The 16,124-nt window shown below is 37.1% G+C and overlaps 1 protein-coding gene across 1 annotated transcript in view; it reads left to right on the forward strand.

Annotated features, from left to right (window-relative positions):
• Positions 1–14,798, forward strand: part of ILDR1 (immunoglobulin like domain containing receptor 1) — a 44,579-nt gene extending 29,781 nt beyond the window's left edge. The window contains 1 exon segment of the mRNA XM_005654050.3: positions 9,089–14,798. Coding sequence (XP_005654107.2) covers positions 9,089–9,130 — 42 coding nt within the window. The 3' untranslated portion in view covers positions 9,131–14,798.

Here is a 16,124-nt window from a genome sequence, read left to right on the forward strand (position 1 = left end):
AACTTGAAGTTTCTCTGCTTGAGGACGTAATATGTATCACAATTTTTATTAAATCAAGCTTTCAACAGTTATAGCTTTACCAGAATTTTTTTTTTTTTTTTTGCTTTTTAGGGCCACACCCTATGGCATATGGAAGTTCCCAGGCTAGGGGTCCAGTTGGAGCTATTGCTGCCCGCCTTTACCACAGCCACAGCAACTCTGGATCTCAGTCACATCTGCAACGTACACCACAGCTTACTGCAACAAAGGATCCTTAACCCACTGAGCAAGGCCAGGGATGGAACCCACAATCCTCATGGATACCAGTCGGGCTCATTACCATTGAGCCACAATGGGAACTTCCTACCATAACTTTTTAACAAAATACTTACTAAAAATTTATTAAATATTCAGAGTGATATGAATTAATCAAAAAAATCTTTTGGCTCATAGGGAACCTTCTTCTCAAGAGCAATGTTTAATAAATAGATACCAACAGGAAGGGCCTTCCGTGTAAATGACCTCATGGGAACTGAACTAGGTAGGGAGTATTCCCTGCCCATGAGAAAGGGAAGTTATGCTGCAGTATCTCCTTTTTGACTCCAGAACCAGGACCCCAGCCGAGATCTCACTGGAGGTCTGGTGTTCTGCCAAAGGCTACAATCTCAGAAATATAAGAAGCAGTAATTCTCCAGTGGTTTCAGACTGAGTGGCCCCTGTGTTCCTGGTCTCCTTAAAATCAATTATCTTTCTTTCTAATATTGCTCTGTCAGAAAAGGCTTCCCAAGGCATTTTGGGTTTGTTCCAAACTTGGCCTGTACACACACCTGTTCTAATTTTAAGAGAAAACTACTGCAGTCTTTCCTTTCCAGCTAAACTTAAACTTTATGTAGAAAATCCAAGATTTTTTTTTCTTGGTTCTTTGATTTAATTTAAAACTTTTTAGCTTGGGGCTTTATTCTCTGATAATGTCTTTTCTTCAGAAAGTCCTATGCAAGTTCCTTTTGCTTCATTTTGTTGCCTTCCTTTGTGTAAGAGAGCATCCCATAGCATTTTTTTCTAAGAAATTTTTTTATTGAAGTAAAAAAATTTAGTGTTTTCAGGTGTACAGCAAAATTTTTCATTTATATTTTTATATATATTCCTTTTCAGAGTCTTTTCAAGAATAACCTTTTCTAGGTTATTACAAGTTATTGAATATAGTTCCCCTGTGCTATATAGCAGGTCCTTATGGCATTGTCTCTTTTATATATAGTAGTGTGTATATGTTAATCCCAAATTCCTACTTTATCCCCTGCCCTGTTCCCCTTTGGCAACACTAAATTTGTTTCTGTGACTGTGAGTCTATTTTTATTTTGTAAATAAGTTCTTTTGTATCTCTTTTTTTTTATTCCACATGTGATATCATGTGATATTTGTCTTTGACTTAATACAATAATCTCTATATATATTGCCACAAATGGCCTCATTCTGTTTTTTTTTTTTTTAATGGCTGAGTAACATTACATTGTATATATGCGTGTGTGTGTGTATGTGTGTGTGTGTGTGTGTGTGTGTATCACATCTTTTTTTATCCGTTTATCTGTTTTTGGACATTTAGGTTGCTTCCATGTCTTGGCTATTGCAAATAGTGCTACACTGAACTTTGGAGTGCATGTATTTTTTCAAATTAGTGTTTCATCTTTTCCAGGTAAATGCCCAGGAGTGGGGCTGCTGGACCTGGTAGTTCTATTTTTAGTTTTTTAAAGGAACTTCCATAATATTTTCCATAGTGACTGCACCAATCTACATTCCCATCCGTAGTGTAGGAGGATTCCCTTTCCTCCACACCCTCTCCAGTATTTATTATTTGTAGACTTTTTGATGATAGCTATTCTGACTGGTGTGAGGTAATAATCCCTCATTGTAGTTTTGGTTTGCATTTCTTTAACAATTAGTGATGTTGAGCATCGTGTAATGTGCCTGTTGGCCATATGTAGGTCTTTGGAGAAATGGCTGTTTAGGTCTTCTGCCCATTTTGAATGGATTGTTTGTTTTTTGTGATATTGAGAAGTGTAAGCTGATTGTATATTTTGGAAATTAATCCCTTGTCAGTTGCATTGCTTACAAATATTTTCTCCCATTGTCTGAAGTTATCTTTTCATTTGTTCATGGTTTTCTTTGCTGTGCAAAAGCTTTTAAATTACTTGGATACTATCTGTTTGCTTTTGTTTCCATTTCTGTAAGAGACGGATGCAAAAGAATATTGCGACAATTTATGTCAAAGAGTGTTCTTCCCATGTTTTCCTCTAGGAGTTTTAAAGTATCTGGTAGTACATATAGGTCTTTAAGCCATTTTGAGTTTATTTCTGAATATGGTGTTAAAGAATGTTCTGATTTCATTCTTTTACATGTAGCTGTCCAGTTTTCCTAGCATTGCTTATTAAAGAGACTATCTTTTCTCCATTTTATATTCCTGCATCCTTTGTTGTAGATTAGTTGACCATAAGTGTGTGGGTTTATTTATGGGCTTTCCTTCTGGTTCCATTCATCTATGTGTCTGTTTTTGTGTCAGTACCATACATTTTGATGACTGCAGCTTTATAGTATGGTCTGAAGTCAAGGAGCCTGATTCCTTCAGCTTGGTTCCTCCTTCTCAAGGTTGTTTTGGCTATTTGGAGTCTTTTGTGTTGCTATACAAATTAATTCTTTTTGTTCTAGTTCTGTGAAAAATGGCATTGGTAATTTGATAGGGAGTGCACTTAATCTGTATATTGCCTTGGGTGGTATGGTCATTTTAACAACATTGATTCTTCCAGTCCAAGAACATGATATATGTTTCCATCTGTTTGTATCTTCAGTTTCTTTCATCAGCATCTTATAATTTGGGGGGTTAGGTCTTTTGCCTCTTTAGACAGGTTTATTCATAGGTATTTTTTCTTTTTGATGCAATGGTAAATGGCATTGTTTCCTTAATTTCTCTTTTGGATATTTTGTTATTAGTGTACAGAAATGCAACAAATTTCTGTATGTTGATTTTATATCCTGCACCTTTACCAGATTCATTGATAAGCTCTCATAGTTTTCTGGTACCATCTTTAGATTTTCCATGTAAAATATCATGTCATGTGCAAACAGTGATAGTTTTACTTTCTTTCCAATCTGGATTCCTTTTCTTTCTTCTCTGATTACTATGGTTATGACATCCAAAACTATGTTGAATAAAAATGGCAAGAGTGGGCATCCTTGTTTTATATCTGACCTTACAGGAAATGCTATTAGCTTTTCACCATTTGATATGATATTAACTATGGGTTTATCATATATGGCTTTTATATATTGAGGTAGGTTTCCTTCTATGTCCACTTTCTGGAGAGATTTTTGTCACAAATGGATGTTGAATTTTATCAAAGCTTTTTTCTGCATCTACTGAGAGAATCGTATGGTTTTTATTCTTTATTTTTGGGGGATACTGTGCCTGCATCATGGAAGTTCCTGGGCCAGGATCAAACCCACGACACAGCAGTGCCCAAGCCAGTACAGTGACAAGGCCAGATCTTTAGCCTCATGTGCCACAAAAGAATTCCTATTCTTCAGTGTGTTAATGTGGTGTAGCACATTGACTGAGTTGTGGATATTGAAAATTCCTTGCATCCCTGGATTAAATCCCACTTGATCACGGGGTATGATCCTTTTAATGTACTGTTGGTTTGGTTGGCTAGTATTTTGTTGAGGATTTTTGCATCATTTTCATCAGTGATATTTGCTTATAATTTTCTTTTGTTTGTGTGTGATATCTTTGTCTTGTTTTGGTATCAGGGTGATGGTGGCCTTAGAGAATGAGTTCAGAAGCTCCCTCCTCTGCAATTTTTAGGAATAATTTCATAAAGATAGGTGTTAACACTTCTCTACATGTTTGGTGGAATTCACCTGTGAGGCCATCCAATCCTGGACTTTTGTTTGTTGGGAGTTTTTTAAATTGCCAATTCAATTTTCTCCTTTTTCATTTCTGATTTTATAGATTTGAACCCTCTTCCTTTTTTCTTCATGAGTCTGGCAAAGGCTTATCAATTTTGTTTGTCTTTTCAAAGGACCAGCTTTTAGTTTCATTTATCTTTTCTATTTTTTTTCAGTCTGTTTCATTTGTTTCTGCTTGATATTTATGTTTCTTTGCTTCTACTAATTTTGAGTTTTGTTTGTTCTTCTTTCTCTAGTTGCTTTAGGTGTAAGGTTAGGTTGTTTATTTGATATTTTTCTTATTTCCTGAGGTAAACTTGTATTGCTATAAAATTTCTTCTTAGAACTGCTTTTGCTGTGTCTCATAGATTTTGGGTTATGGTGTTTTTGTTTTCATTTGTCTCTGGGTATTTTTTTTACCTCTTTGATTTCTTTAGTGATCCACTGCTTGCCTCCACAAGTTTGTGTTTTTTGCAGTTTTCTGGTTTTGTTTGTTTGTTTGTTTTTGTTGTTGATTTCCAGTGTCATAGCATATGGTCAGAAAAGATACTTAATAAGACTTCACATTTCTTAATGTACCAATGGTTGCTTTGTGGCCCAGTATGTGACTGTCCTGGAGAATGTTCCATGTGCACTTGAAAAGAATGTGTGTTTTCTTACTTTTGGATGGAACATTCTATAAATATCAATAAGCCCATTGGTCTAATTTGTTATTTAAGGCCTGTGCTTCCTTATTGATTTTCTTTCTGGGTGATCTGTCCATTGATGTAAGTGAGGTGTTAGTATCCCTTGTTACTGTTGATTTCTCCTTTTATGCCTATTAGCAATTGCCTTATATATTGTGCTCCTATGTTGAGTGTATATATAATTGTTATATCTTCTTCTGCATTTATCCCTTGATCATTACATAGTGTCCCCTTTTGTCTCTTGCAACAGACTTTATTTTAAAGTCTGTTTTGTCTGATATAAGTAGTACTACTTCAGCTTTCATTTGATATCCATTTGTGTGGAATACCTTTTTCCATCCCCTCACTTTCAGTCTGTGTTTCTCTAGATCTGAAATGAGTCTCTTGTAGGCAGCATATATATAGGCCTTGTTTTGGTACCCCTTCAGCCACTCTGTGTATTTTCATTGGCACATGTAGTCTGTTTCCATTTAAGATAATAATTGATATGTATATTCTTATTGCCATTTTGTTAATGTTTTGGATCTATTTTTGTACATCTTTTTTCCCCTTTTATTTTTCTTTTGTTCTCTTATGATTTGATGACTATCTTTAGTGTTATGTTTGGATTCCTTTTTCTTTTTTGGGTATATATTATACATTTTTGGTTTGTGGTTACTATGAGGTTTTTTTTTTTTGATAGCAGTACATACACATGATTGTTTAAAGTTGCTGATTTCTTAATTTCAAATGCATTTTTAAAAACCCGTGCATTTGTACCATCCTCTTCTCATGATTATTGGTTTTGCTATCATATTTTACATATAATTGTTTTGTGTATCCCTTAACTGCTTATTTTGGATACAAATGATTTTACTACCTTTGTCTTTTAACTTCTCTACTAGTTTTGTGTGTGAGTACTTTCCTACCTTAACTATATGTTTGCCTTTACTACTGAGTTTTTCATTTCATAATTTTCTTGTTTCTAGTTGTGGCGTGCTCTTTCTTTCTTTTTTTCTTCCTTCCTTCCATCCATCCATCCATCCATCTTTTTTTTAGGGCCACACCTGTGCACATAGAGGTTCCTAGGCTAGGGGTTGAATCGAATGTAGCTGCTGGCCTACACCACAGCCACAGCAATGCCAGATCTGAGCCACATCTGCAACCTACACCACAGCTCATGGCAATGTCAGATCCTTAACCCACTGAGCAAGGTCAGAGATCGAACCTGTGTCCTCATGGATGCTAGTCAGATTCATTTTTGCTGAGCCACAATGGGAACTCCTTTTCTTTTTTTTCCTAGAGAGGTTCTTTTTCCATTTATTGTAAAGCTGGTTTGGTGGTGCTGACTTCTGTTAGCTTTTGCTTGTCTGTAAAGCTTTTGATTTCTCCATCAATCTGAATGACAGCCTTGCTGTATAGAGTATTCTTGGTTGTAGGTTTTTCCCTTTCCCCACTTTAAATATATCATGCTATTCCTTTCAGGCCTTCAGAATTTCTGCTGAAAAATCAGCTTATAGCCTATGGAGTTCCCTTATGTTATTTGTTGCTTTTTCCTTGATGCTTTAGTATCCTCTCTTTAATTTTTGTCACTTTGACTACAGTGTGTCTTGGTGTGTTCTTCTTTGGGTTAATCCTCCATGGACCCTCTGAGGTTCCTGAACTTGGGTAACTGTTTCCTTTCCCAGGTTAGAGAATTTTTCAGCTCTTATCTCTCTAGATATTTTCTGGGGTCTTTTCTCCATCTCTTCTCTTTCTGGGGCCTCTATAATGCGAATATTAGTGCATTTTATCTTGTCCCAGAGGTCTCTTAAATTGTTCTCATTTCCTTTCATTCTTTTTTATCTTCAGCAGTATCATTTATTCTGCTAATTTCTTCCAGTATAATTTTCATTTCATTTATTGTATTCTTCAATTCTGCTTGTTCTTTATATTTTCTCTTTGTTAAAAACTTCTAACTTCTCACTCTATGCATCCATTCTCCTCCTTAGTTTTTTTGATCATCTTTACAGTCATTATACTAAACTCTTTCTTGAGTAGATTGCCTATCTCCACTTCACTTGGTTCTTCTTCTGGGGTTTTATTTTGTTCCTTCATGTAGAACTTGTTCCTCTGCCATTTCATTTTGTCTAAGTTGCTATTTGTATTTTGTGTGTGTGGTAGGTTAGTTGTTTCAGTGGCCCTTTGTAAGAGGCATCCTGGGTGTCCAAGCAGTGTACTACACTCTTGTCACCTAAGCTGTATATGCCACAGATTCCCCCTAAGAGGGCTGAAGGGATCCTTCTGTTATGGTATGCCGACTATGTGGGCAATCTGTTAGGCTTGGCTGGTCCATAGTCTAATTAGTTATCAGGCCATGCCTTGTGTGGATGGTGCTGGATGTTGTTTAGCAGGGCTGGGTCATGAGGTTGCAGACTCCCAGGGGGACCCTGGGTCTAGTACTGGCTCACTGGTGGGCAGAGTCAGTGTCCTGAAGACTCTTGGGCTTTTACCCACTCAGTGACAGGTGAAGCCAGATCCTGGAGTTAGTGGTGGACTACTTTAAGGCAGAGCTAGTTTCTGAAGTCTGACTGTAGGGCCTAGGGACTCAATTTCAGATCATTGTGGGTAGTGGTTGTGGTTCTTGACACAGTTAGGTATGGGATCTGGGGTGTCCCACAGGCTGCATTAATCTGCTAATGGCCAGTGCCAGGGCCCAGCTGATCCCAGGGTAGGATCTGGCCCGCATTGTAGGATCATAGTTTTTTTGCTTCTGGTAATTTGCCCACTGGTGAGTGGGGCTAGTCTAAAGGCTTGTACAGGCTTCCTGGTGGGAGGGCCCAGTGCTTGCACACTGGTGTATAGATCTGGATTTTGATCCTCTGGTGTCCTATGCCATGTCTAGGGCCATGTCTAGAGGCAGTTGTGGGCTCAGGAAGTCTTTAGGAAGCCTGTCTGCTGATGGATGGGGCTGTGTTCCCACCCTGTTAGTTGTTTGGCCTGAGGAGTCCCAGCACTGGAGTCTCCAAGCTATTGGGTGGAACCAGGTCATGGTGCTAATGAGCCAATTTGGCAGCTGCTGGGAGTGTTCACACAGTTGAATGTTCTCCCGTATGACTGCCATTAATGTGTATGTCCCCAGGGTGAGCTGCAGCCACTCCCTGCCAATCCAAGAGACTCTCTCTAAGATAAGAAGGTAGGTCTGGCCCAGTCTCCCATCAGATTACTACTTTTGCCCATGGTTCTGGGGTGTGTGATAGTTTTTGTATACCCTTTAAGAGTCAAGTCTCTATTTCCCCTATCCTGTGGGGCTCCTGCAATTAAGCTCGGATTCCTTCAAAACCAAATGCTCTGGGGGCTTGTCTTGCCAGTGCCAGATCCCCAGGCTAGTGAGCCTGATGTGGGGCTCAGACCTCTCACTCCTATGAAAGAAACTCTGTAGTATAATTGTTCTCCAGTTTGTGGGTCACATACTAAGGGGATAGGGTTTGATTGTATTGTGAGTCTGCCTCTCCTTCTGTACTGTTATTGTGTTTCTTTTTTTATGTCTTTAGCTGTAGAAGATCTTTTCTGTTAAGTTCAGGGTTTCTTTCATGGTTGATCTACAGATAATTGTGATTTTGATGCACTCATGAAAGGAGGTGAGCTTAGAGTCTTTCTACTCTGCTATCTTGGCCTCTCTAACCTATCCACAGCATTTCAGTCAGAAACTACACTCCCTAAAACTCATTTTCTTGATAAAATGAAAACACACAAAATTTTTATAGCAATGTGAATATAGTATATACAGATGCATTTTTAACAGTATGTTTAGGGGCAAATTATCTTAGTTTGCCATTTCAAACCAGAATCACATTCATTGACTATAACTGTAGATAGTCAAGACAAAATAAAAATTTTCCCCTATGATACAGTTAGAGAGTTATGAGAAATATAAACGATAGTCCCTGAAGCCCTCTTAGAGCAAGATGAGAAAGCCAAAATATCAAATAGAATAACTTCTGAAGAAAAGCCACTGAATTTGGTCAAAAAGAAATAATTAGTGATCTTTGAAAATTAACTTCAGCCAAATACCAAGGTATGAAGCTGAACTTTTTAGACAAGGGCTGAGAATAAACAGTTTAGGAGAATATAAATGGAATATGAGAACTGGGCCACATCTTCATGAACAAATGATAAAAATAGAGACTGATGAATGGAACAGGGTACTTTTTTTCAATCTAAGGGGAACTTAAAGATGTCGAAAATCAGCAGGAGTCAGAGTGAATGAGACTCTGAGAAGTTTTCAGAAATTAAATATGTTTGAAGGAGATTCCAGAGAAGTAGGAAAGATGAGAAACCTAAGCTGGGGGGAGAGACTGGCTTCATGAAGAGTCAAGAAGTAGTTTTTAGATTCGGAACTGTTGTCCCAGCAGCTACCACTTCACCAAGGATTTGTAACAGAATCAAACCCATTCATGTATTGTATACATAGACAGCAGAGCCCAGCTGACTGGATTTTTTTGTGTGTGTGTTCTTCTATTCTCTAGGAGAGAGAGAGCTCCCATAGTGGAAGGAGTGTGGTCATTTAGTCACCGGGCAAAACACTACTTCTGCGGCTTCTTCTCAGCTCCTTCATGTCATCAGCATCACCCAGATTTTCAGCTGACTTGGGAGGGACATCACAAGTTTGTATCTAACAGTTCAGGCTTAAATTCTGAGACTCAATTAGAATTTTAAACACAAGGTTTGATAAATTAATGACTGTAGTTTTAGCCTTGGTTCATGCTCCATGTATTTAGAAAATCTGATTTATAATGAACCCTAATTGGGATGTGATCCCTCAGGAACTTAGTAGTGTGAAACTTCAACTAGGTTACCCTGCTCAGAACTGTGGCCATTCTCAAAGTGAGAACTCAGGAATCTTTAAGAGGAAATCAAACATGTCTCAGGAGCAGGAAATCTATGGAGTATTATAAGGAAATTTCCATGGAAACCTGTCTCCCCCTACAACATGAGTCCACTTTGTTGCCCCCAAGCCCAGTCTTTGAGGGTCACTCAGAGATGGCACAGCAAATACTCCAGGAGCATGCCCTCTATTGGGCTATTTATTGCAAGTGTGGAAAGAGAAGTATGTTTGCCCCATTCTTATTCCTGTCTTCTGTTTTTCTTGCTTTTTTATTTTTTTTGCCTATATCTAATTTATATTTTCTTATACAGTATGTATCTGTTAAAACCATTTTAAATACTTCTTGGGAAAAACATAGTACATAAATAAGAAATTAAAGTACCAGCCTGAGAATTCTGCTCAAATACATATCTATTTTGATACACTTAATGAAATTAAGTTCTTTTCCCAACTACAGCTCAGAGAAGAGCAAGACAGCCTGATGGTTCTGGAGCCATCTTTCTTCTGGCACCACTCAGCATTGCAGAGTTGATATTTCCCAAGCAAAGGCATCTAGGCAGGTTTTGCCACTTGGTGCCCCAGGAGGAAAGGTCTGTGCCCCTCTGTAATTGTCCCTACAACCCCCTCTCATTCTCCTCAACCCCTTTGGTGGCTTCATGAATCCATTTGTGCTTCATGTAGATACCGTCCTTGAGTGAACTCTAAGGAGATAGCCTAAAAGGAGGTGTGTGTGTGTTGGGGGGGGGGGTTCCTCAACAGTATCTTTATGTGTATGGCCTTAAGCTCAGTTTAGACCCTGTAGTGTTGCTGCCAGTTTCACTGATTACATGTTAGAGAAAATAGGTTAAATGCCTGCACTAGGCAAAGATTTCTTTGGGACTTTTTTTATATCCATAATATAACTCAGTCTAAAGTAAAAAACAGAAAAAAATTAAAAATTTAGTGGATAGTGAAGACATAAAATTCAGTAGGTGAGGGACCTCTAGTCTGAACAAGATGGCATAGACCTTTTTTCTCTGCTCCTCTCCACTAAGAACAACTTATAAATCCTAGAAATGGAACAAGAGACAAGCAAAGGAGAACTCTGAAGGGTGCTAAGAGGAAGGCAAGCTGATTTGGGAACCCAGGACCAGACAACAACACAGAATCCTCACATCTTGCAGCCCTCAACCAACAGAAGGCAGCCACTTACACCTGGTATTTTCCAGCTTCCCACCTAGCAACAGTAGGTAGCCCAGTAGCTTATTCTTCCCCCTGGATCTAATGGGAGTCCCTCTGACAACCTCAGGCAAAGGAGACCAACTGGGAGCCCTGTCAAAAAAAAAGTGGCCAGGGGAAGCATTCTCCTTCCCTGACAGATCCAAGACTCCTCTTTTCTATGGAGAGGTATGAATTTGGTTTGGGGAAGCCAGTAAGAGACACCCAGGTAAAGCAGGTGGCCCAGCTTGGGAAGCCTCTTTGTCCCCAAGGGCCAGAAACTCTCCTCCTCTGCCCAGACACAATAGGGCTTATTGGTAGAATCATGACAAAGAACCTGTCACAACTAATAGACCTGTAGCTAGCAGCCTGGTCCCAGAAATCACTTCATGGAACTAGACTCTCCTCCTATCCAGAGAAACCTGGGTATCTAGGGGGTACTAATGGAAGGATTTCCCCATCTCTCTCTCTCACTAAGAGATATCTGGCAATACAGCCAAAGGAAATGCCAATCCTCATGCAGTCACAAAGTCTCTGAAGTAAACTGTTGTTGGAATCACAGCCCACAAAAGTAGGCTCAGACTCATATGTTAAACCTAAACAGAGTAACCTCCTATAACATAATACTTAAAAAGAACCCAAAGTGTCCTAAAATAGACAAAATGTTCAGGATATAAATCAAGAACCAAGAAAATCACAACTTAAATGAAAAATGAAATCAGCTGATGCCAACACTTTGATGAATCAGATGATGGAATTATCTGATAAAAATTTTAAGTCAGACATTAAAATTCTACAACAATCAATTACAAATTCTCTTAAATAAAAACAGAAAATCTCAGAAAATAAATATAAATTATGCAAAAAAAAAAAACAAATGGAAATTATAGGACTGAGGAGTGCAATAGAAATTTAAAACTTGCTGAATGAGCTCAGCAGTAGAGTGGAGATGATGAAGGACAGAACAATAGAATTCACCCAATATGAACAACTGGAAAGAGACGGGGAAAAAAAAGAACAGAACCTCAGGGACCTATGGGACAATAACAAAATATCCACCATACATATTATTGGAGTCTCAGAAAGTAAAGGAGAAAGAGTGGGGAAAGAAGCATTTGAAGAAACATGGCTGAAAATGTCCCAAATTTGATGAAAGACATCAACATAGAGATCCAAGAAGCACAATGAACTCTATACAAGATAAACCTTAGAATCCATGCCAACACACATCATAATTAAACTTTTGAAGATTAGAAACAAAGAGAAATCCTGAAAACAGCTAGAGGAATAATGCATTACCTATAGGGAACACCAATTTGAATGGGTTCCTCATGTGAAATCATGAAAAAGGAAAGGGTAAAATATTTTTAAAGCACTTTTAAAAAGAACTGTGGCCCATAATTTTATATCTGGCAACTTTGTCAGAAATGAAGGGAAAATAAAAATCACAGATGAATGAAAATGAAAAGATTTTGTGACTAGCAGATATACTCTGGAAAGCCTAGATAAAGGAAATTCTTTAAACAAAGGAAATAATGGAAGGACACTTAGAGCATCAGAAAACAAGAAGAAACAATAGAAATGTCAGAAATATGAGTCCATGTAATAGACATTGTTTTGATTATATTGCATCATGATTTGTTTCAGTCATAAAATATGGCTAATAAACCCATAAGAGAAAAATATCTCAAAAGAAATAGATGTTATGCAATGAGTTAACAATAATATGTAAAGGTGGAGAAGGTAAAGAGACCTAATTGGAGGTGGGCTTTCTAAACTTCATTTGAAATGGTAAACTTTGACCAACTACAGAATTATAAGCAGCACTCAGAGCAACCACTATGAAAACTACAAAGAGATGAACTTAAAAGTGCTGTAAGATGGAGTCCTAAAACATATTTAATCTGCAGAAAAGCAAGATAAAAAGCAATAACAGCTAAAAGAAACAAGTGGAAAATAAGTAATAAAAGAGCATCCTAAACTGCTAAAATATCAATAACTATCTTAAATGTAAATGGTCTAAATATACCAATCAAAAGACAGAGATTAGCAGAGTGGATTAAAAAAAACCAAATCAACTATATACTGCTTATAAAATCCTCACTTCATATTTAACCACAGGTAGGCTGAAAGTAAAAGGGAGGGAAAAGATATATCAAGTATATATTAATAATAAAAAATAAAAAAGGAATGACAGTATCTCATAAAGTAGACTTAAAAGCAAAGAACATTACCAGAGACAAAAATGAGACATTATTCAATGATGAAAGGATATATTTGCCAGGAAGACACAGTATACTTATGTGTATAAACTAAACCATAGAGCCTCAAATACATGAAGCAAAAAACTGATAAAGCTGAAATGAGAAAGAGAAAAATCTTTAATTATAGTTGGGAACTCCATCACTGCTCCTATTCAGCAACAAATAGAACTAATAAGCAACAAATCACAAGGAAATAGGAAATCTGAGCAACAGAATCAGTCGTCAGGATCTAATTAACATATGTAAAAGAGATCATCCAACAAAGTGGAGTACATTTTTTCAATTTCCTGAACATTCACCAAGTAGAGAAAAAACAAAATATGCCATGCCATAAAGCATGTGTGTTCTGACTATAATGGAATCAAGCTGGAAATCTGTAACAAAGACAACAGGAAACTCTCAAAACACTTGGAAACTAAGCAATGCACCTCTAAATAACTGTGGGTCAAATAAGGAGTCCAAAAGGAAACTTAAAACCATGTAGAACTAAATAAAAATGAAAATACAAATCATGTAGAATGCAACTAAAGCAGTTATGAGAGGGAAATTTATAGCACTAAATGCTTATGTTAAAAATGAGTAAAGGTGTCATATTAATAACACCTAGTTTCCTTCAGAAACTGGAAAAAGGAGCAAAACAAACCCAAAGCAAGAAGAAGAAATGAAATAATAAAGAGCAAAAAATAAAATTGGAAATAGGAAAATATTACCAAAAACCCAAGGAAAAAAAAAAGTTGGTGCTTCCAAAAAAAAATCAATAAAATTAATAAACCTCTAGCTAGACTGACAAAAATAGTGATAACATAAATCACCAATATTAGAAATAAAATAGGATTTATTATTTCAGACAGAGAAGTCATTAAAAAATAATAAGGGGGTACTACATACAACTTTATGCTCATAAATACGACAGCTTAGAAAACATGAAACAATTCCTTAAGAACTGCAAAGTGCTAAAATTCAGCTAAACAAAATACCCAATCTGAATAGCCCTTTAACCATAAGGGAAATTGAATGTTTAATTAAAAAGAAATCTCAAGGCCCAGATAGTCTCCCTGGACAATTCTATCAAACCTTTAAAGCATAATTAAAACTTTACACAGTCTCTTAGCAAAAAAAAATAGAAAAGGAGGAAACATTGCCCAGCTCATTCAGGAGGACAACATAGAGCCAGACAAAGAGATTACAAAAAAAGGAAACTTCAAACAAACATCCCTCCTGAACTTGGATGCAAAGCTCCCTGACAGAATATTACCAAATGTTTTAATACATAAAAATAATTATATACCATGAACAAGTGGGATTTATTCTTGGTATGCAAGACTGGCTTCCAGAGCAGTCAAAATAATCTTGAAAAATACAATTAAAGGACGTATATACCTTCCCATTTTAAAATGTACTATAAAACTATGGTAGTTTCGATAGTGTGGTACTGACATAAGGATAGATATAACTGTAAATGAATAGAATTAAATAGAATAGAAATAAATCCCTATATTTATGGTAAATTGATTTTTGGCAAAGCTGTTTGGCAATTCAATGGGGAAAATATAGTCTTTTCTACAAATACTGCTGTGTCAGTTGCATAGCCACACGCAAAAAGGTAGATTTAGACCCTTACTTTATAGTATACACAAACAATTAACTCAAAATGGATAATAGGCATAGGTATGAGAGGTAAAACTGTAAAAGTTTTAGAGAAAAAGATAGTAGAAAGGAAGTCTTTGTGTCCTTGAATTAGAGTTCTTAGTTATGACATGAGTAACATAATCTTTAAAAGGAAAAACTTTTTTTTTCCTTTTTATAGCTACACCTGCAGCACATGGAAGTTCCCAGCCAGGGGTTGAATCTGAGCTGCAATTGTGGCCCACAGCAACACCAGATCTGAAATGTATCTCTATGACCTATGCTGCAGTTCATGGCACCTCTGGATCCCCAACCCACTGAGCAAGGCAAGGGATTGAATCTGCATCTCCATAGGGACAATGTCAGGTCCTCAATCTGCTGAGCCACAGTGGGAACTCCAAAAGGAAAATTTATAAATTGAACTTCATCAAAATTTAAAACTTTTGTACTTCTAAAGACACCATTAAGGAAATGGAAATATAAGCCTCAAACAGAGAACATATTCACAAATCATACTTTTTTTTTTTTTTTTTTTTTTTGTCCTTTTGCCATTTCTAGGCCCACTCCTGTGGCATATGGAGGTTCCCAGGCTAGGGGCCTAATTGGAGCTGTAGCTGCCAGCCTACACCACAACGTGGGATCCGAGCCGCGTCTGTGACCTACACCATAGCTCACGGCAATGCCGGATCCTTAACCCACTAAGCAAGGCCAGGGATCGAACCCGCAACCTCGCAGTTCCTAGTCGGATTCATTAACCACTGAGCCATGACGGGAACTCCACAAATCATACTTCTAATAAAAACTTCTAATCAGAAATATAAAGAACTCTCAAAACTCAATAAGACAAATAGCTCAATTTTTTAAAATAGGCAAGATTTTAATAGATATTTCACCAAAAAACCCAAAGTTGGCTAATAAGCATATGAAAAGTTTTTTTATCTTATCATTAGTCGTGAGGAAAATGCAAATTAAAACCACAATGTAGGATTTCCTGCTGTGGTGCATCGGGATCAGGGGAGTCTCTGCAGTGCCAGGTCCCAGGTTCAATCCCTGGCTTGGCACAGTGGGTTAAAGTAACCAGCTTTGCTGCAGCTGTGGAAAAAACAAACAAAAACCCGCAGTGTAATACCACTTCCCACCCACTGGAATAATAAGAGACAGACAATAAGTGGTGGCCTAGATATGGAGAAATGTGAATCCTCAGTTGCTGATGCAAAAGTAAAATGATGTAGCCACTTTGAAAAGCCTTTTTTGGCAACTAAAAAAAACCTCCATGTGACCCAACAATTTCTCTCCCTGATTATCTACCCAAGAGGAATAATATGTTCATGTAAAGACTCATACATGGATGTTCATAGGAGGCTTATGTGTCATAACTAAAAATGTTGAAAAAAATCCAAATTTCTATAAATTAGTGAATGGATGAACAAAATATGGTATATCCATACAATGGAATTCTATTTAGTAATAAAAAAATAACTGATACGTACTCTGTAACATGAATAAAATTTAAAAACATTAAAATCATAAAAATATTATAAGTGAAGAAAGCCAGATGCACAAGACCACATGATTCCAGAAAAGGCAAAT

This window comes from Sus scrofa, chromosome 13 (assembly GCF_000003025.6).
Source record: "Sus scrofa isolate TJ Tabasco breed Duroc chromosome 13, Sscrofa11.1, whole genome shotgun sequence".
NCBI classification, from domain to species: Eukaryota; Metazoa; Chordata; class Mammalia; order Artiodactyla; family Suidae; genus Sus; species Sus scrofa.